The 19,429-nt window shown below is 36.8% G+C and overlaps 2 protein-coding genes across 3 annotated transcripts in view; both read left to right on the top strand.

The window, feature by feature from the left end:
- The window catches only part of hsd3b7 (hydroxy-delta-5-steroid dehydrogenase, 3 beta- and steroid delta-isomerase), a 17,367-nt gene extending 16,159 nt beyond the window's left edge, over nucleotides 1-1,208 (top strand). Inside the window, exon 5 of the mRNA XM_016676397.1 lies at nucleotides 585-1,208. Within this exon, the coding sequence (XP_016531883.1) occupies nucleotides 585-1,034 (450 nt within the window). The 3' untranslated portion in view covers nucleotides 1,035-1,208. The remainder of the gene's footprint in view (nucleotides 1-584) is intronic.
- A 3,223-nt stretch (nucleotides 1,209-4,431) lies between these two features.
- tbc1d10b (TBC1 domain family, member 10b) lies at nucleotides 4,432-19,370 on the top strand. Of its 2 annotated transcripts, XM_007562192.2 has the most exons (10): nucleotides 4,432-4,888; nucleotides 8,338-9,158; nucleotides 10,942-11,041; nucleotides 11,133-11,240; nucleotides 12,797-12,903; nucleotides 13,090-13,204; nucleotides 15,087-15,152; nucleotides 15,227-15,416; nucleotides 16,260-16,414; nucleotides 18,165-18,980. In XM_007562192.2, the coding sequence occupies exons 2-10, from the start codon at nucleotides 8,356-8,358 to the stop codon at nucleotides 18,978-18,980; spliced, it is 2,460 nt and encodes an 819-aa protein (XP_007562254.1). In that variant the 5' UTR covers nucleotides 4,432-4,888; nucleotides 8,338-8,355. The 2 variants fall into 2 exon arrangements, with proteins under 2 accessions (XP_007562254.1, XP_016531892.1); XM_016676406.1 differs by lacking the exon at nucleotides 4,432-4,888 and having other exon boundaries at nucleotides 8,356-9,158; nucleotides 18,165-19,370.
- Nucleotides 19,371-19,429: the final 59 nt, after the last annotated feature.

Genomic DNA, 19,429 nt, shown 5'->3' with positions numbered 1-19,429 from the left:
TTTTTCTAGAAAAAATTTGGAAATTTCAGAGTTTGAAAAATGTAAAATTAGCTGCAGAAAAACTGAGAAATTTTGATGTTAATGTCAGAAATTTTCAAAAGCTGAAAATTCTTGACTTTTGAAATTCGGTTTTTTCTAGAAAAATTTTGATGTTAAACTCAAAATGTGTTTATTTTATTTTATTTTGTTTTGTGGAGGAAATTTACTCCTCCTTTTATTCTATGGGCAGCTTGAGCTCCTTTATGAAGAAAAATAGGGTTAATATTTACATCTCTCACTGTGCAAACGTGGCAGAGAGCTACCTGAAAAGACTTGCAGCTGTAATTGTAGTGAAATTTGTTCCTAAAGTGTAGTGATTCAGCTGATTGCAAACAACCCTGGAATTAACCGTTCAAAGAAAGCAACAAATCCAGGGTGGAGATTTTTCATGCTTTTTTCATTACTCAGTTTCAGAGTTAGTCAGGATGACCTTCCACACACGCCTACTTCTTGTATCTGAAATGTTTATTTTGATGTTTGGATCCCATCAACCCTGTAGTTTTTGGTGAAATGTCACATTTCTCATGTGACTGACTGCTGGAGAGAGCAGGTTGGTATTTACCCCTTTGTTTGTGTTGCTAGGTAACGTCGCCTGGATGCATGTACTCGCAGCTCGAGCCCTGAAGATGAATCCTGAAAAAGTTGCCGGCGAAGCTTTCTTCTGCTACGACGAGTCGCCCTACAAAAGCTACGAGGACTTCAACATGGAGTTGCTGTCCGAGTTCAACTTCCGTAAAGTCTGCATGCCGGGCATCGTCCTCTGTTTCCTGGCCATCCTGAACGACTTTCTGCGCTGGATACTGAGCCCGTTCTACAACTACACGCCGCTGTTGAACCGATACACGCTGGCGGTGGCCAGCACCACCTTCACGGTGCAAACGGACAAAGCACAGAGGTATTTCCAGTACCAGCCCCTTTACGACTGGAGTCAGTGTCTAGCGCGAACGCAGTCGTGGATCAGAACGTTCCCAGCAGACAAGCAAAAGGACAGCTAGCTTCACCTCAGCCACTACAAAGTCTTTTCACACGCTGCTACGTAAAGGAGCGGGATCCAGATCCAGAAGGACTTGTGTTTCTTGAAACACCCTGACCTGCGAAAACCTGCAGGTACATGCAGACGCTGATGAAGAGTGAAAATAAAATGTTAAATCACATCTTAATCACAAGAATACACCATTTCTGGCTTCTTCAGTAGTGTGGTGGTCTATAATTAATATTTTATATGAAAGATTTCTTTCCAACGGACTGCAAAAGATTAAGTCATTTTGGTCTAACTTCTTGTGTAAACATCTTAGTTTTGTCTTATTTCAAGTGTGCTAACTTACAAGTAAGTTATAGGAGTTTATTTTAATGATATGCCAATAGTTTGGGCAAAAAAATCACCACCTCTTTCTTTCCAAAAGACGTTTTGGGCAAGAAAAAAAACCCATTTTGGGGAAAGAATGACTTTAGGAAGGTGGAAACAAAGATACAGGAAAACCAGGAAAACATTTTGCTCCACTGTCAAATTGTTTCACTCAGAGCTGGTACTGTTTTCATCCACATTAAGCTTGTTTTCAGTCAATAATTCCTTAATATTGATGAAAACGTTCTAGTTCCATTGTGCCGTTACCTAGCAACGCCAGGCAAGCCCAGCCCGTTGCCTAGCAACCCAGTTTTAGTTCCACAGATAACATGGGGAAATGTCTTGTTAATAAGTTAAATAATTTCCCAGTTGAACTAGTACTTTATTAAAATTAATATTTACGAATTGTTGACCTAAAACAAGCTCCTATTTTTTGCTGAATAGCTACTTATAAGTTAGTTTTGTATTATTTCAAGTATAGTAAGATGTTTGCACTAGAAAATAGACAATAAATCCTTGGTAAGGTTTTGTGTTTTGCAGTGAACAACCACTGAACAAAAATGTAGCACCTCTGACTGAAATATTGAGCTCTTATGTTAATTTCTGTGTTTCATTCCTGTCTGTCATTCAGTAACAGTGTCATCATTGCCTTACAAACATACAGGACTGTATGTTTGAGCTTTTCCCTTTAAAAATGCAGTTTTATAACCACAATAATGCAGTTTAGTGATGTAATTATTACCTGATTCTTTACTCGTTTTAAAGGCGCTATGAAACGCTCATTGGTGTCGTTAAAAAGAAAGGCTGGTGCTGTCTGAAAGGCGGACTGGATGGTGTAAACTTGTTGACTGCTGCATTTCAAAAGCAAATGCAATACACTTTATGGTAAGCTATAAAATCAAAAGCATTCAAAATGACTTTTCTTTTTGGTCGCCTTCATTCTGAGTTTATATGTTATGACCAAAAGGAAAAACAAACCTTGTTTACTTTGTGTGTATTAAATATGTTTTATTTAACGTCATATTCAATTTTGTTTTTGTTTTTAGTAATCTTTTTATAATTATAAATAAAGAGTAATTTATTCTTCATGTGCACCACTGTATTTTTTTTTCCAACTTTATGGACATCATTCATGGGTGGCTTTTGGTTTCGTTGCCACTTGGAAACAATGTTTTATTTGTCCAATTCTTTGTTTTTCATTTGTTTCTATATTCCACGTGTTTCCTTTCCACCCAGTAACAATGTTGTCTTCATTTCCTTGTTACTCTGGAAACAAGGCAGCGTATTTACGTAATTTGCTTATGCATTGGGCCAACTCCCATTTTAGTCTTGTAGAAACTTGCCACAAGATCCAGCTGGATTACATTTTACCAGTTTGACGAAGCCAAAGTGAAAGGGAGTTCCTGGGCAGAGAAATGATCATAATGTTTGCAGGGAGTCCCCCTGTTTCTGAGGATTTCCATAGCAACTGTAACTACAACAGAAAAGTGAGACAGTGGATCGATGGAAATAAATATTCACGTTCTGTCTGGAGACTTAAAATATGATTTCAGGGACGTGTTTTCCTTTTAAGAATACATAAGAACATAATTTCTTCATTTAATCCATAAATAAAGGTCAGGATCCATAAGTGATATGTGAAACACTATCAGGACCGCTGCAAAAATTCAGTTTAAAATGATCTTAATTGATTCCTCCAAAGATGTGACTAAACGGCTTGGAAAATTAACAATAAGTGGCAAAATATTCCCCTATTAAGATGACTTACTAGCAATGTTTTCATTTCTGGATATGAAGCCAAAGAAATCCATGTTTGAAACTTTGAATGTAAATCATCCAATAATGTTTAAGTAACTATGTGTCCATAAAGGTGAGAATATGACAAATACTAACTTAGTTTTGGTAAATTCATGAGAAAGTCGGAGATAATGAGACCTCCAAAGCCAGTTCAGTTTATTTAAATTGCACCAAATGTCTAAAACAAATACAGAAAATGTATTTATACCGGCACCATGAATACATGATCCAGTCATGTTGACTTTTAATGAAACACACAGCCCCATCTGATCCTTGATTTTTAAGAGTTTGAGTGAGTTTATATTGCCTTTTAGTCAAAGTTAGGAATCCCAGTCAGCTTAATGAGTCATTGATTGATGAGGATGTGGTGGCAGTGGAGAGAAACCTCAAGCACATCCAGGCTTAGTGTGAGGGAATAATTGAATAATTGCAACGACCACCAACGATGGCTTTGAGAAAACAATATGAACATAGAACAAAAAAAGCATCTGCACTTAAAAGAGTAAAAAAATAAATAAAAAAAAGCAGGTCTTGAATCTATAAAAATAACACATATTGGTTGATGTTGATTGAGTTGCCATTGCAACAGCTTTTAACTGACTCAGCAAAAACGCTGTTGTGCTCCACCAAGGTTCGGGCTTCACTGGCCTCTTAAAGTTTTATTTTGCTGATCAGAGGCTGGAAAGTTTGGTAACCAGGCATTTTGATTGATTGAGCAGCAGCAGCAGCTCAGTTTTGGTCCTGTTTAGGAAATAAAAAGGATTAAATAGGGAATTTCTGGGCCAGTAGTGATGAAAGGCAGATAAAAGGTAGCAATTACTTATAAGGTGCCTGTGATACAGACAGAATTACTGGGATAATTGTATCCTCTCCTGAAACTAACAAAAATAAAAGAAAATTGTTCAGGTTTTCTTGTATGGACTTGTGTTTTGGTTTATCACAACAGCGTTTCCATGGATTTGGGCTTATTGATAATATGAGCATAGCTCCATCTAGTGGTCAAAATTCATATAACAAATTATTTGAGAGAAGCGCAACCGTTGTTTTATTTAGTTATCTGAATTTTAGGATTAAATTATCTCTCACATTGTTAGTGAATCGTTTTTAGCAATTATACCGTGGAAAACTTGTTTATTTGACGTTCTTTCAGTAGACAGTTGCGGAAAACTTGTTTATTTGACGTTCTTTCAGTAGACAGTTGCGGTTAAAGTGGTTGTGTACGGAAGGGAGGCTACCTCACGTGCGCGCACCCGTCTACATTCACGAGAACCCGCACGCAGCTGTCAGTAGGAAATGCTGTCCGTGTTGGATGGATGCACCCTGCGGCTGTACCAGGATAAATTTATGACACATAGCGTGTTCTTTAATTCAGAATGTAAACGTTTTACCTAAACGGTCGCCTTTATTTAATGGGGGTAAATGCAGTAATTCCGGAAATCTTTCTGAGACATTTAGCTAGCCAGTAAAACGGGACACTAACAGCCGTAATGCTAATAGCTACATTAGGCTAATATAAGCTAAGTTAGCCGGACGGTTGCTCCTCTCACTGCTCAGCCCGTGTAGCGGTTCCGATCCGGGGACTAGCCTGTTCATATTCTCTGCAAACGCAATAGTTTTTGCTGAAACCGGAGCTGTGGCGGGGAAAGGTGACCGCAGCAACCCCCTGGCTATCCAGGCGGACGGACCGCAGTGACACGCCGGTTGTTGGTGAGTTGAATGGCGGAGGTGAAGTTGCGTCTGACCGGGGCGCTGGGCAGGGCGAGGCCGTGGACGCTGTTCACTGCTCGCTCAGGGCCTCCTCAGGCAATGAGGGTGTTAACTGTCAGCTATTAGTAAACCATTAGCCCCGAATCGGGAAGTTGAGTCGCTTTGGCCTTCAGAGAGGATATGACAACAAAGACGGCGATGCTATTTGCTGCTGCTGCTGCTGCTGCTGCTGAGGCACCTTACCGCTAGCTGCGTGGGACAACCACAACATTTATGAAGCTGCTTTCTCAGCAAAGTACTGGATCACCATGGTGGTCCGGACGCTTTGTTGAGGTTGCATGCTGTCGTACTAGTTCATCTATAAATTACAGCCGCAGCTTTATTTATTGCATTTTCTATAAAGCATCTGAGTATGAATAACCTAACTTCCTATATTAGTAGCTCTATAAGAGACGGTAAGATCGTTTTTAACCAGAGTTAGGTAGTAACTAGTTACATTTTTAACTAGTTTACTCTATTACGTTTACTCAGTTACATTTACTTGTAATTGTTACCCACTGAATGAAAAACAAACATGTTTTAACCGAAAATTCACCAGACACAGACATTCACCTGCTGATTTTTTTTTAGAGTTTCATAAGTTTTTTTATTGAAAGAAACTGATTTGGAAAAATTTGTTTTATTTTTTGTTAATTGTATGAATTATTGTCATTTTGGTTTTTAAAATGCCAAAAATTTCCACTTAACTTTATATTTTTGTCTGTCTTAAGTAATTTTCAATATTAGATGATTGATAATTTGGTCAGTTACTCAATACTTGAATTGATTTTTTACCAAATACATTTTTACTCTTATTTGAGTAAATTTTTGGATACTCTGTCTACTTGTTTTTAACTGGTTTACATGTCTGTGTCTTTAACAATAAGCATTAATGTTTACCATAAACCTTTTTGCTTATCTTATAAATATGAGATTATATAGTAACTTTAATTAAGTGGTGTGTCTTTTCACAGTGTAATTAAACAGTTTAAAAATTTCCCATTCGTCTGAAAACAGCTTTAAAATATCATAAACCCACAAATAAAAAAGTCTATTTGCGATTGTGTTGTATTTGCTTTGCGCAAACCTAAAAAACTTGATTTAAGATTTTTTTTTCTTTTTAAATCTACTGAAAATAGTTCATATTGAGAGTGAAAATGTATTTGCAGACATTTTGGCAAATAAAAAAAACATTTAAATATCCACTTTTTTCACTTCCGATACTGATATCTGAGGTTTGGTATCCGCTGATACCAATGCAAAACAGAAAAACAGCTCAATTCACTCAAATGTTTATTTTTTTTTTAAAACAGAGACTTGAATCTGCTAAATTACAAATTTATTTGATAACTATGCACCAGTACTACACATTTGAATACACCATAAGCTTTGGTCAAACATGTAAAAACAACTTTAGTTTACCATCTTCGTGTTGCTTTGTCAACCTTCCCGTTTGATTAACAACAAAATAAATGAACATAATTAACCAAACATTGTTACTCAAGATTTTTGGTTGTTATTTTTCTTTCTTAGGGTTCTTATGAATTAGAATTTCCTTTTGTTTTTGAGATTATTTAGGCTGTCATTCTACTTCTATGAGAAGTTCCTTTAAACATGTAAATTCAGCTGGTTTAGCAGAAGAGGAAATGCAGCGTAAAGCCTCTATTGTTTGTAAATTAGTGTAGGTAGCTTTTGTTAGCAAATAGATGTATAAAATGCCTTCAAATAAAGTAAAAGTTGTATTAAAGTTGCATAATCTCACTCTAAAATGTAAAAAAAAAATCCACAAACCTTTAATTTATGTAAATTTATTCTGTGAAGAAAATACTAAGAAAAATATTTCTTAGAAAAATGTCAATTTGCGCAAGTATTTGTACTTCTGCTGTTAATGTTTTTCACAAACCTCTTCTCTATATAAGTCAGCACTTAATATCTTCCTGTAATAGCATAAATTAATTAACCATTTGATAAATTAGTTTAAAATGAGCACACTAATGTCCATTTGGAAAACATTTGTTGGAGTTATTTCCCTCTAATATTACTGAAAGATGCCATTTTGATTTTGCACTACCTGTCCTTTTTGCCTGTTTTCCCTGTCTAAACTGAATATTTTTTAATACAATTTTTGTTACAGAGACTTCATACTCCATTTTAAGTTTTTTTTTTTAAATCTTTTATCCATTATTGTTATGATATTGGGTCAAAATTGCCTCAAAATGACAATATTATTGTTTTTTGCAATAATTTTTGGGACAATTTGTCCCTAAATTTGTTATTGTGACACATCTACCCAGGTTGTCAGCAGAGTTTGAATTCAACAAAAACGTCATAATTTCTATTACCCAGAGTTTCAGTTTCTACTTCAAGCTGCCCACTGCCTGTTACACAACACTTTTTATTGGAAAAAACTCCAGATTTAGTCATGGTCTGGGTTAGAAATCAAAGCATGCTGTTAAAGAGGCTCATCCAGCTTGTTGGTATTGTTTTGAGAAAAACGGGAAGTCCCGCCTTCTCGCTTATTGTAATTTTAGTGCAAATCTGAGCCAGAAATGAGTCACTTATTGGATGAAGCCAGATGGAAAAACAACTCAATTATTCATTTCTAATTGCTTATTACCATCATGTACTTTAGTTTCAAGTGGTTCTTGCTGAAAAGCAACACTTTTTAAATGCAGTTAACCTTTTAAAATGTTACACTAAGAAGAAAAAGTCTAGATTTGTTTATTTATTTGGTGTTTCTGTACTTATTTAAACTACTTTAACTAAATACAATCTAATTATTTTTTATTCCAAATCTGATTTCAATATTTTTTCTTATAAGAAAGAAATTACAAATGTTGATATTTTCAGAAAGTCTTATTTCAATCAGCCTTTTGTAAGTTGAATGACGGAGTATTACAAGAATTTTTGATTAATTATGAGAATATTATCACAATAAAGATGCAATTTTATCACATTTACATCTTAAAATGATGAGAAATTAGTTTTAATGAGAAAAAAACTTCAGTAAAAAAATAGTTTAATTTTTGTGCTGATATTCTAATATTACCACTTTATTTACTGATTTTATTTCAACTTTATTGTCATATGACTTTATTCTCTTATAGCTGTGAATGTATTCTTGTAAATTATGACTTTTTCTGCATTAAAAATAAACGTAGCTTGACCCAATATTTTTCGCAGAGCTGATTTGAATTCATAGCGGTGATCAATTAAATCCGTAAAAACAAGATGGCCGCCTTGGGTGTGCTGAAATATGGAAATCATTGAAGTGTATTGGTGAAAAATAATCCAGATTCTCCAAAGATTAAATCTTCAAACACCAGAAATTTGATTGATTGATTAGATCAACTTGTCGCCAAACCATTTTGTCTGTTTTTTGTAATTTATTTTCTCTTAATTTGTCCCAGAGACCTGAAATTGGAGCCATGGCTGAGCTGTCCACCTTGCCTCCTTCTCCACCTCAGCTGGGCGACCCCAGTGCCGCTCCAGCTTCCAGCTGCCCCGACTCTGTGAATGAGCTGCCTCTGCCGAAGTCTTCCCTCTACAACGACAAAGCTTTGACTGGAAACACTTCTTCAGCACTTTCAAGAGGTCCGACCACGACTGCTCAACCTGAGACAGAGGAGCCAGCAGGGAAGAATCAGGAAACGGCGACCGGCGGCCAATCTGTTGCAGAGTCCGGTTCTTCCCAACCTGCAGCCCAGATAAAAACCACGCAGGAGCCGTTGTCTCCGGATTTAAACCCTGGCCCCAATCTGTACCCGAGCGTCCATGTTTCCTCTGACCCGGACCCCGTTGTCGATGTCGCTCAGCCGCAAACCAGTACAGATTTCAACCCTGCAACATCATCGACTGACGATCAGGAGAAACCTCAGCCGCCACCGCAAGCACAAAAACCTCAAAATGAGCTGCCGCCACCGCCGTCCCCAAACCCGGATCCGGTCGCTGAAGAGCTGCCGACTACATCCACCAGAGCGGCGCCGTCGAGCCCAACTTTGCCTGTGATCCAAGAGCCAGTTGGCCCGCTGTCGTACCCCAAACCAAAACCGGCGCCGGACACGCTTAGCTACCTGGACTCGGCCAGCCTGATGTCAGGAACGCTGGAGTCGCTGTCCGGGTTGGGAGAGGACGGGAGCTCTGTGGGCTCAGACTCTGAGATCAACGGGCTCACCTTGAGACGCACCGATAAGTACGGGTTCCTGGGTGGCAATCAGTACAGCGACAGTGGGTAAGTCACTGCTAACACTCCCTGTCTTTATGTTTGATCATCTGCTTCTCATATGATCAAAAACTTCATCCATTCAGATCCCAGTTTGGAGAGTAAGACTCTCAGAAAGGGCTGAGATTTTCACATGTTGATATTGGAAGTTTTTATAGATGCAGCTAGAGAGGAATGCTATGTTATTGCATTTCAGGCAATAAAACATTCATTTTCTTTTTTATAAAAGGAATTTAGTTGTTTAATGTATTTTTAATATTGTATAAAAAAGCAACTGCAGTTAAATAAATCGTCAGAATAATCATGACTCAAATAATTGTCAGTTTCAATCCTGAAATGTTGCAGTTTTCCTCCCCAAATCGAACCAAGTCTACCAGTTTATCAGGTGTGAAAACACTTTTTGAAAGCCGGGAACCAGGACAGTTAGAAAACTATAAAATAGACGCTTCCTGACAACAGGAAGTAGACGAAAAGATCAGCACAGCTTGCCCTGATCTGAAGAAAATGAAGAAATCTATCCAGAACGGCACCTGAAGCAGTGATGGTGCAGAATCAGGGTTCAGGATTCAAGAACAGGAGAAAATACCTGGAGAAAAATGATTCTGCATGAGTTAAACCTTTGAATATTCAGTGGCATGAACACAAACCGGTCAATGTGACTCGATCAATGAAATGTAAAAGACTCATGGCGAGTTAGGTTTTATGACATAAGAGAGGTTTTTGCTTAATGAATAAAATCTGTACATTATTGATTCCATGCATTTACTTTCTGATCGTCCTTGTGTTGCTCCTTTTCCTTTCTGCAGCACTAAACGTATCTCTGTCCTTTATCTCTCCTCTGGTCTGACTCAAATAGTGCTGAGAGCGTTTTTCTGACTCAGTCTGTTCTGACTGTGTGTGTTTCTGTGGTGTCACACACACACACACACACCCACACACACACACACACACACACCCATCGGCTCTCTTCCTATTTTCTGCTCAGATTGGCTTCTGTTTATCTGTCAGACTAATTGCGCTTCCACTGATAAATAATTTAGGTTTTTAGATGTAATTTTCTGCTCTGTTTGTTCTGCTTTGTGACCGAACACTTCCACTATTGCAGATAAATCTCAGTAAATTTAAAAATGGAGAAAAAGTTCAATATTTTTAAATAAAACCTATATAATAAATTGATTTATCAACATGGAGTTAAATTCTGGCTGTTGCAGACAAAAAACTTGGAGCAGATTTCTGCCAAAAACTCTCAAATTTTGAGATCAATTTCAGAAATTTTTTAGAAAAAAATGCTTGTGTCAGAAGTCAGAAATGTTTGACTTTTCAACCTCAGAAATTTCTGGGGGTTTTTCGAGAAAATTTCTGACATTAATCTAAAAATCTCTGAATTTTTTATCTAGCAAATTTCTGACTTTTCAAACGGAGAAATTTCCAAGTTTTTCCTAAAAGTAATTTATGAAATTAATCTAAAAATTTTTTTTCTAGTAAATATCTAACTTTTCAAACTTAGAAATTTCCTAAATTTTTCTAGAAAATTTCTTAGCTTAATCTCAAAATTTAAGAATTTTTCTCACAAACTTTTGAGCTCAGAAATGTCCGTGTGTTTCCTAGAAAATTTCTAAGATTAATCTGAAAACTTAATTTTTTGACATTTACTCCTTTTTTTCCTGAATTTTGAGTTTTCAGTCTCTGTAAGCGACGTTTATCAATACGTCGCTTATAAATAAAGGTGTGGAATTTAATAAGAAAATGTAACGTTTTGTCATGTAAAATATTTTTTATTATTGTCATTTAGTGAAAAGGAAGTTCGAGTTGAAGTTGCGAGGCAAAGGGAGTTGAAGTGGCTGGACATGTTCTGCCACTGGGACAAGTGGGTCAAACATCGCTTCCAAAAGGTACGCAACGGCAATTCCTCTGAAGGATTTACGTTTTGTTTTAAATTTACTCTTTTATGCATTTAAGTTGTGAACTTTCTGTGAACTTCAGGTGAAGCTGCGCTGCAGGAAGGGAATCCCGTCGTCCCTCAGATCCAAAGCCTGGCAGCTGCTGTCCGACAGCCAAGAGCTGCTGGAGGCAAACCCGGGAAAATTTGATGTAAAATTCATCACTTCATTTTTTTTATTCCTAAAATCTAATCTTTTTACGTTAGATTTTTGTTATCTTAACTTTTAAATCCTTGTAGGATTAATTATCAAACCCTTTTTTTAGCGCTGAAACGATTAATCGATGACTGAAGTAACTGTTAACAGTTGAGTGCAGTTTGCAGACTCAAAAAACGCATTTAGAACAGTAATGGAGCCAAAACTGTACAAAAAATATTAAAGATAAAATAAAAACCTGAAATATTCAACCAAAAACTCCCCAAGTGGCAATGTTAGCTTCAGTTGATTCAAATTCTGAGAAAAAATACAAAAAAATCTCCTATTAAGAATCTTTTGCCATCCAATTACTAATCAATTAATCCAAAAATAAGCATTGATTGACATAAACAGTTTTGATGTCAAGCAGAAAGAGATGCACTTTTCACTTGTTGATGTCTCAAATATTTTCTTTCCAGCTGCATTAAAGGAACGCCATGTTAGGCAATAACATTTTTATTTTCCTATATAAAAAGGAATTTAATTAGTTATTTGCAAAATTTAATGTGTTTCTAATATGTTAAAATGCATTTAAATGAAAAAGTTGACAGAATGTGCCCAGAAATCTTTTATCCGATTAATCGTTTATCAGGTGGATAGATTGATCTTTAGTTGCAGCCCTGCTTTTTGTTTCTGTCAGTATAGATGCTACACAGTCTGTTCAATATCTGACTAAAAGTTGGACTGAGAGCTTTAAATCTAGAGCTGCAGACACAGTGAGGTGTAATCTTCTTAACAGGTAATCCTCTCTCTGTCGGCTCTGGTTTTTGTCCCAGTCTGAAGGTTTACTCCTTATTTTGTTCCAAAAAAGCATTCATTTAAAAAAAACAAAAAACAATTTCTTTTGAACTTCTTCACCTAAAACCTCATGATGCATTTTCCAGGATTTACATGGAGTCAAAAGATGATGAAGAATGAATTAGGGATGAAATTATTCATTTGATTAATCAATTTTTTAAAATAATTGTCAACTAATTTAGTAATCGATTAATTGTTAACTAGAGTTTACAAACTCAAAGTAATTAAGCCAAAACTGTAGAAAAAGTATAACATTTTAAGATAAATTCTTAGTCTGGAAAAATGTTTTACCCAGAATTCCTCAGGTTTAAATAGTTTTAACTTCACCAGTTTCCACAAGAAAGGAACTGAAGCACAGTTTGCTGTTCAGTTATTAATTGTTTAATCCCAAAAATAATCAACAGAGAAGGTTGAGCTTTTCACATGTTGATGTTAGAAGTTGTTGTTTTTTTAGCTTCACTAAACGCTATGTTGCTTTTTTGGCAATAAGATGTTTATTTTCTCATTAAACATTTTTTCTTATTAAAAGAAGGAATTGAATTGTGTTAATTATAAGAGTATTTTTGTGAATTTCTGATGTATATATATTAAACCTAAATGGAGAATCTGTACTATGTGTCAATTTTTTTTATCCGATTAAACGTCAGAATAGTTGATGACTAAAATAATCTTGAGTTGTATAATAAAATGACACATTTCTTGTTTTCACTGCAGGAGCTGGAGAGAGAGCCGGGTGAGGCTAAATGGCTGGACATCATCGAGAAAGATCTCCACCGGCAGTTTCCTTTTCACGAGATGTTTGCTGCGCGCGGCGGTCATGGGTAAATGTGCAGCTCTGATCGAAAAGTAGCCTAGCATTTCCCACAAAGGCGGCGCAGCAGAAGTGGCCCATAAACATTAAGAAAAGTGCTTTTTTTTCCAGGAGTAGAGAGAAAATTTTCACCATAAAACCTCAGAAGAGCTGGCATTTTAACAAAGTCTCATTCTCGATGTGTTTGCTTTTGCAGGCAGCAGGATTTGTACCGCATCCTGAAGGCCTACACCGTGTACCGGCCTGATGAGGGCTACTGCCAGGCCCAGGCTCCCGTGGCGGCGGTGCTGCTCATGCACATGCCTGCAGAGGTTAGAGCTTCCCCATCATCTCATTTAGGAAACAAATATGATAATTCTGCAATAACCTGTACAAAATTACTGATATTTTTATAAATGTTCAGTTACCATGAAGTTATGCCACATGTACATCAGAATATTCAGATTTATTTAGCTTTAGCCTAACAAAAAGTGACATCTCATAACCACAAACTTCATTCTTTTGTACTTTGTTGCACAAACTAGCACAAATAAAAAAGCTCAAACTTAGATTTGTCATTAAGTTTTAGCTCCGTCTGTCTGTTAGGTTTTTAAGTTGTTTTTTTGTGTTGCGGTGGCAGCATCATGGAGCAGCTTGTTCTGATTTTCTTCTTTGTTCATAATTTTTTGATTGAGGCATTTCTGGAAAGATTTTAGCTCTTATTCTTTGTTTACTTTCGGACAATTAATTGTACATCTCTTTGATAGATTTCAAACTATACGGCCAGACAGAGATTTATAGAGGAATGGCAAAAACAAACGAGGTGGATTAGCAGCTAAAGTTGTCCTCCAGCTCATGCTACTGTGGAACATCCTCTCTGCTGTTTGAATGTTGAGCTAACAGTCATACAGTGATGGTTTCTTCAGTCAGAGGCCTCTTGACAAACGTTGGAAGACTGACTGCTGCTGGAGTCCTGACATTCAATTTCCTTTTGAGATAAATTAAGTGTTTTTTAATTGATTTAAATTGAAATTACACACAAGTGGACATCTGAGTTGAGTCTGTTGGACTTTATTTAGAGTAAACAGTGATGGGAACAGATTTTCCTCAGTAAAAATCTAAACATTTTTACTTGCGTTTTGCAACTATAGCTTCTTTTTGCTGCACTGTTACATAAACGGCGTTATAATTCCAGCTTGATGCAAGACCAGATTACAGGAAGATTAGTTAATGTCAGTGTGTCACACGCTTACCGCTTGTTTTTCTTGCACACAGTCCTCGTTTCGTTAGAAATTAGAAATCATTTTTCGAGTTTGGTGTCAGCTTGTGCCCACTCGGCGTACACACCACAGAAGAGCGTGGGCATAGTGGAAAAAACAAAACACGGACACAGCAGAAGGAGCTTACCGCAGCTGCAGATACAGACATCAACAAGAAGGAAGTGTTTGTAGTTTTTAGGACGACTCATTTAGAAGTTAAAAATTATGTTTTGCATCTACCTTTGAAGGATCCATATTAACTGAGACTCTTTTTTTGTAGCGTAGTGTCTAAATGCAGGAAGTGGGCAGAAATAGAGAGGGAGTTCAGCAAAAGTCCAGAACTTATGAAAAAAATATTTTTTTGGTGTGAAAAAGCCTCATCTGCTTATAAACGCTAAACCAAGAGACAACATGCAGTGATATAAAAAGTATTTACCCTCTTGGATGTTTTACTCTTTTTGTTCAAGGTTTGTACAGGTGCTTGAATTTCAAGGTTTGGAAAGTGCTGGATTTCTGTATAAAGTCCTTGACAGTGGTTGATATTCAAACTGAGCAGTTTTATAATAAATTGCAATCTAATGTTTGATTATAATCCTAAATTTGGAAAGCTTTATTTACAGTTGAAACCAGATATTTACATACACCGAATAAAAAGAGAAGCACTTTTTTTTCCACTCTGTAAAGTGAGACTAAACTTTTCTTGTTTACGTTGGTTAGAATTACAAAAGTTATTTATATTTGCTAAATGCCAGAAACCTTAGCTAGAACATTCTTTAGAGATTTTTTTTATCCTGTGACTTTTTTGCACAGGGTTTAGCATCCAAAGGGTTGAATACTTTTTATAGTAGCTGAAAATATAGAAATATAAAGTTGCAAATGCTGCATTGCAGTAACCTTTAAAGGTTTTCTGTGTCTTTCTGTAAACTTAAATAAGGCTTAATTTTGTGTTTCGCAGCAAGCTTTCTGGTGCCTGGTCCAGATTTGTGAGAAGTATCTCCCTGGCTACTACAGCGCCGGCCTGGTGAGCGAACGAAGCGACCCGTTTTCATTTTCTCCATTTCTCAGGATTGTTAACTTTCCCTTTCTTTTTGTTAGGAAGCGATTCAGCTGGACGGCGAGATCTTTTTCTCTCTCCTGCGGCGCACGTGTCCGATGGCATACCGCCACCTCAAGAAATTCAAGATTGACCCGATCCTCTACATGACGGAGTGGTTCATGTGCATATTCTCACGCACCCTGCCGTGGTCCTCTGTGCTGCGTGTCTGGGATATGTTTTTCTGTGAAGGTACAACTCGCTTTTACCTCTTTTGTCACAATTCAATTTAGGACAGGAACGATTAATTGTGATTAATTGATTATTGAAATAATCATCAGCTAATTTAGTAATTGATTAATCGTTAACTGGAGTATACAGACTCAAAAATATAGACAATTTGCTGGAAAAAAAAAAAACCATTCAGAGTGGTAGCTAATTAAAACAACAAAAAATACAGTTTTGCTCAGTTCATCTTAATTTTGCAATAAGATAAAAAAAAATCTCACAAACCATGTAGGACTGAAACGATTAATCAAATTAATCTAGATTAATCAATTATTGAAATAATCGTCAACTAATTTAGTAATCGATTAATTGTTAACTGGAATACACATACTTGGAAAAAATAGGCTATTTGTTTAATAAAAAACCCGAACATATTCAGAGTGGTAACTACGCGCAAAACTACAAAAATATATACATTTTGCAACTAAGATAAAAGAAAAAAATGTTGGCTTGTAATTATTTTCTACCCAGAATTCCTCAGGTGGTGTAATTTTCATTCACCTGGTTTCTGTAAATCTCACACATGTAAAGGCAGCTCACAAACCATGTAGGACTGAAATGATTAATCAGATTAACCTAGATTAATCAAATTAACCTAGATTAATCAATTATTGAAATAATCATCAACTAATTTAGTAACCGATTAATCGTTAACTCTAGAGACTGAAAAAAAGGCCATTTGCTGAAAAAAACGACGACACACTCACAGCAGTAAATAAGCCACAAATGGCCCTTGCAGCTTTACTCTAGATTTAACTTTTCTTTCTCATGTCTTGAGAGAAATGTTTTTTTAATCTGTGGTTGTAGGAGTGAAGATAATATTTCGCGTGGGCTTGGTGCTGCTGAAGCAGATGCTGGGCTCGGTGGATAAACTCCGGGAACTGCAGGGAATGTACGAGACCATGGAGCGGCTCAGGAACATCTCACCCGACACCATCCGGGAGGACGTGCTGGTGCAGGAGGTGAGCAGAAACAAACTGCAGAAACAAAATATTACCAAGTATTTACACTGTAGTTTCTGGTGCAAAAATCAGGCACAGGGCTGAAACTATTAATCAGTTATTGAAATAATCGTCAACTAATTTAGTAATTAGTTAACTAAAACTCTAAAAAAAAGGTCAATTTGCTGAAAGAACAACATAGTCAGAGCAGAAATGAATCCAAAACTGAACAAAATTATTATTTTTCATTAAAGTTAAAAATAAACCCTTTAACTGGAAATATGTGCTCCATAAAACTCAAGTGGTACTTTTAGCTTCACAAGATTAAAATTCTGTAAAAAAATATTTTCTATTAAGCAAAGCACCTTTTGCTATTATTATTTGGTTAATTAATAAAAAATAATAATATTAATGTATGCTATGTTATTGCATTTTGAGCTATTCTGTTTTTTCCTTATTCAAAAAGGAATTTGTTTGCATATTTTAATTAATTTCTAATATTGTATAAATAATCTTAGCTTTTTATTCATTTAAAAAAATAAATATTTTGTTCTTTTTTAAGCTGTTTAGTTTTCCTTGTATTTGTTGCTGCCTCTTGGTCAGGACTCCTTCACTAGGGTTTTTTTATTCTTGTAAAATAAATATTAAATAAATACGTTTTTAAAAATCTGTATAACCAATAAAATAATATCTAACTAAAATAAACATTAGTTTCAGTCCTAATCTTATAACAACACTTGAAATGAGACAAAACAAACTTAAAAGTAACTTTTCAGTAAGATATAGGAGCTTGTTTTCAGTAAATAATTCTTTATATTGATGTAAAAGTACTAGCTACTTTATGGCACTTTCAACTGGCACTGCGCCGTTGCCTAGCAACCCCCACCTAGCCCAGGCCGTCACCTAGCAACCAAATTCCAGTTCCACAGGCAGATTACTTCACTTAGAGCAAGAAGTTCATTTCGTTTTCATTTTACTTATTTACTTTAAACAAGTTTTCGAAAACAAGCAGTCAGTAGGACAAGAGAAAATATGTGCATACATAAAAAAAATAATAATTAGTTTACTTCTACATTTCTGTTTAAAAAGGAGCAGGAAGAAGTAAATACTTATTTAATCCTATACCCTTTACCCCAGTTTAATAAAATATATTATTTATCAACTCAATAATTATCAGAAATTTGTAACTAAAACTTTGATATTCATATGCCTGTTAAATATGCAGTGAAAAGAACCAGCAAATAAATTATTTTACATAAACAAAATTATTACAAGCTAATTCTCATAGCTTGACAAAAAGTATATGAACTCATTATAGTAATAATTGTAAATAACAACCGGGGAGAATAATGACCTTGCCAATGTACAACTTATAAATTCTGTTATTTACCAACAAATACAATTAAAAACAACCAGAAATAACAATAATAATCTACTAATAATGGTAATAATAATGCAGAAGAAAGCAAGGAAAAATGATTCATTATATTTGTGTTAATTCCCTTCTTTACTGTACAATGGGAGTAATATTTGTATTTAATCTTAAACTAAAGGAAAATAAGTGGAAGTTGAACTTTCTACTCATTTTAATCTAATAACCGTTTAATTGCATCCTTAATTCCAGTCATAATGTTCATAAATAAGATATTTGCACTAGAAACTCGTCTACTTGGTCGGATTTTTGGTTCTGTTTTTCTGTTAGACACACAGACTTGCGTAATGACTCATTTTCCAGGCGGCACCTCGTCTCACTTCCTCTGTCTGTGCTCAGATCATAATGCTGCCGGTGACCGAGGCGCTCATCGAGAAGGAGTGCAGCGTCCAGGTGAGGAAGTGGAAGGAGTCCAGAGGTGAGCTGACCCACAAACCGGGCCGCCGGCTCCACGGCACCAGAGCCATCTTTGAGTACAAGCGCCGGGCGTCGTCCATCAGCTCAGGCGGCAGCTTTTCCTTCCTGGGCAGCTCTGCGCCGCCGCCGGGGCCGCTGCGCGCTTCGTCCAGCCTCCTCTCCCTGCCCGGTTTCCGGAAATCCAGAGCTCCCTTCTTCTCCCAGCCTAAAAAAATCTCCTTCTCCGGTCCTTCTGGGGCTGAGAGTCAGTCGCCTGTCGCCTCATTGTCAGGCCAGAAGCCGCCAATCCCTCCGAGCGCGGCTCCGAAGGCGACAACGCCGCACGTCCAGAGCCCGTTAGCCGCGGAGAGCAGCTCAGCACAAATCCAGCCGGCTCCGCCAAACACTCTGTCGCCAAAGATCGTTTCAGAGCAGATCACTCCCACAATCCCATCGCCGACAGCCAACAACGCGCCGCTGCAACCGCAGCTGCCGCCGCCGCAACCGCCGCCGCAACCGCCAAAAGAAACAACCCCATCTGTGTCCGGAGAGGACGAAGGGAAGAAGAAGAAGAAAAGCAAAGAAGACAAGAAGAAGGAAAAGGAAGATGAGAAGAAAAAGATGAAGGAGAAGAAAGAGAAGGAGAAAGTTGAAAAGGAGAAAGCGAAGAAGGAAAAGGAGAAGAAGAAAGCGGGGAAGAAAAAGGACAAAGGGACGGAGGAGAACGGAGCGACGGCCGCGGCGAAAGATTCAACCTAGTTTTTCCCACAATAGTTGGGGAAAAAAAGGAAAAACGGACAGAAAACCTGATTAATTTAAGGTGGGGCGACTTCCTGTGTCATTTCTGAGACTTTATATATTTGAAAGACTGATGAAGATGATGAAGACTGGATTATGGTTTTAAAAGCACCTGGAGGGGCGGATTACCTCTCAATGCTTTTCTCCCCCCAACAACACAACTGGAGCACAGGCTGCACTGCAAAAACACAAAGTATTAGCAGGGATTTGTAGTCTAAACTTTAGTGCAAACGTCTTGGTACATTTGAAATACAACAAAACTAACTTTTACTTTTCAGCAAGAAATAGGAGAAAAGTTGTATTATTTCACTTATAACAACGGAATATTAGGCAGACACTAAGAAAATAATAGAAAAATGAGCAGAAAGTTCTAAAATGATGAGAATAGTCGTAATGATACGAGGATAAAG

Source organism: Poecilia formosa, unplaced genomic scaffold (assembly GCF_000485575.1).
Source record: "Poecilia formosa unplaced genomic scaffold, Poecilia_formosa-5.1.2 Scaffold134, whole genome shotgun sequence".
Classification (NCBI taxonomy): domain Eukaryota; kingdom Metazoa; phylum Chordata; class Actinopteri; order Cyprinodontiformes; family Poeciliidae; genus Poecilia; species Poecilia formosa.
This window is presented reverse-complemented; position numbering and strand designations above follow the sequence as displayed.

Excerpts from the sequence above, each read along its gene's own strand:
- tbc1d10b (XM_016676406.1), top strand. The coding sequence starts at position 8,356 with ATGGCTGAGCTGTCCACCTTGCCTCCTTCTCCACCTCAGCTGGGCGAC. Across the intron at positions 11,241-12,796 it reads CAAACCCGGGAAAATTTGAT|GAGCTGGAGAGAGAGCCGGG; the intron begins GTAAAATTCATC and ends TTTTCACTGCAG. Across the intron at positions 15,417-16,259 it reads GGATATGTTTTTCTGTGAAG|GAGTGAAGATAATATTTCGC; the intron begins GTACAACTCGCT and ends CTGTGGTTGTAG.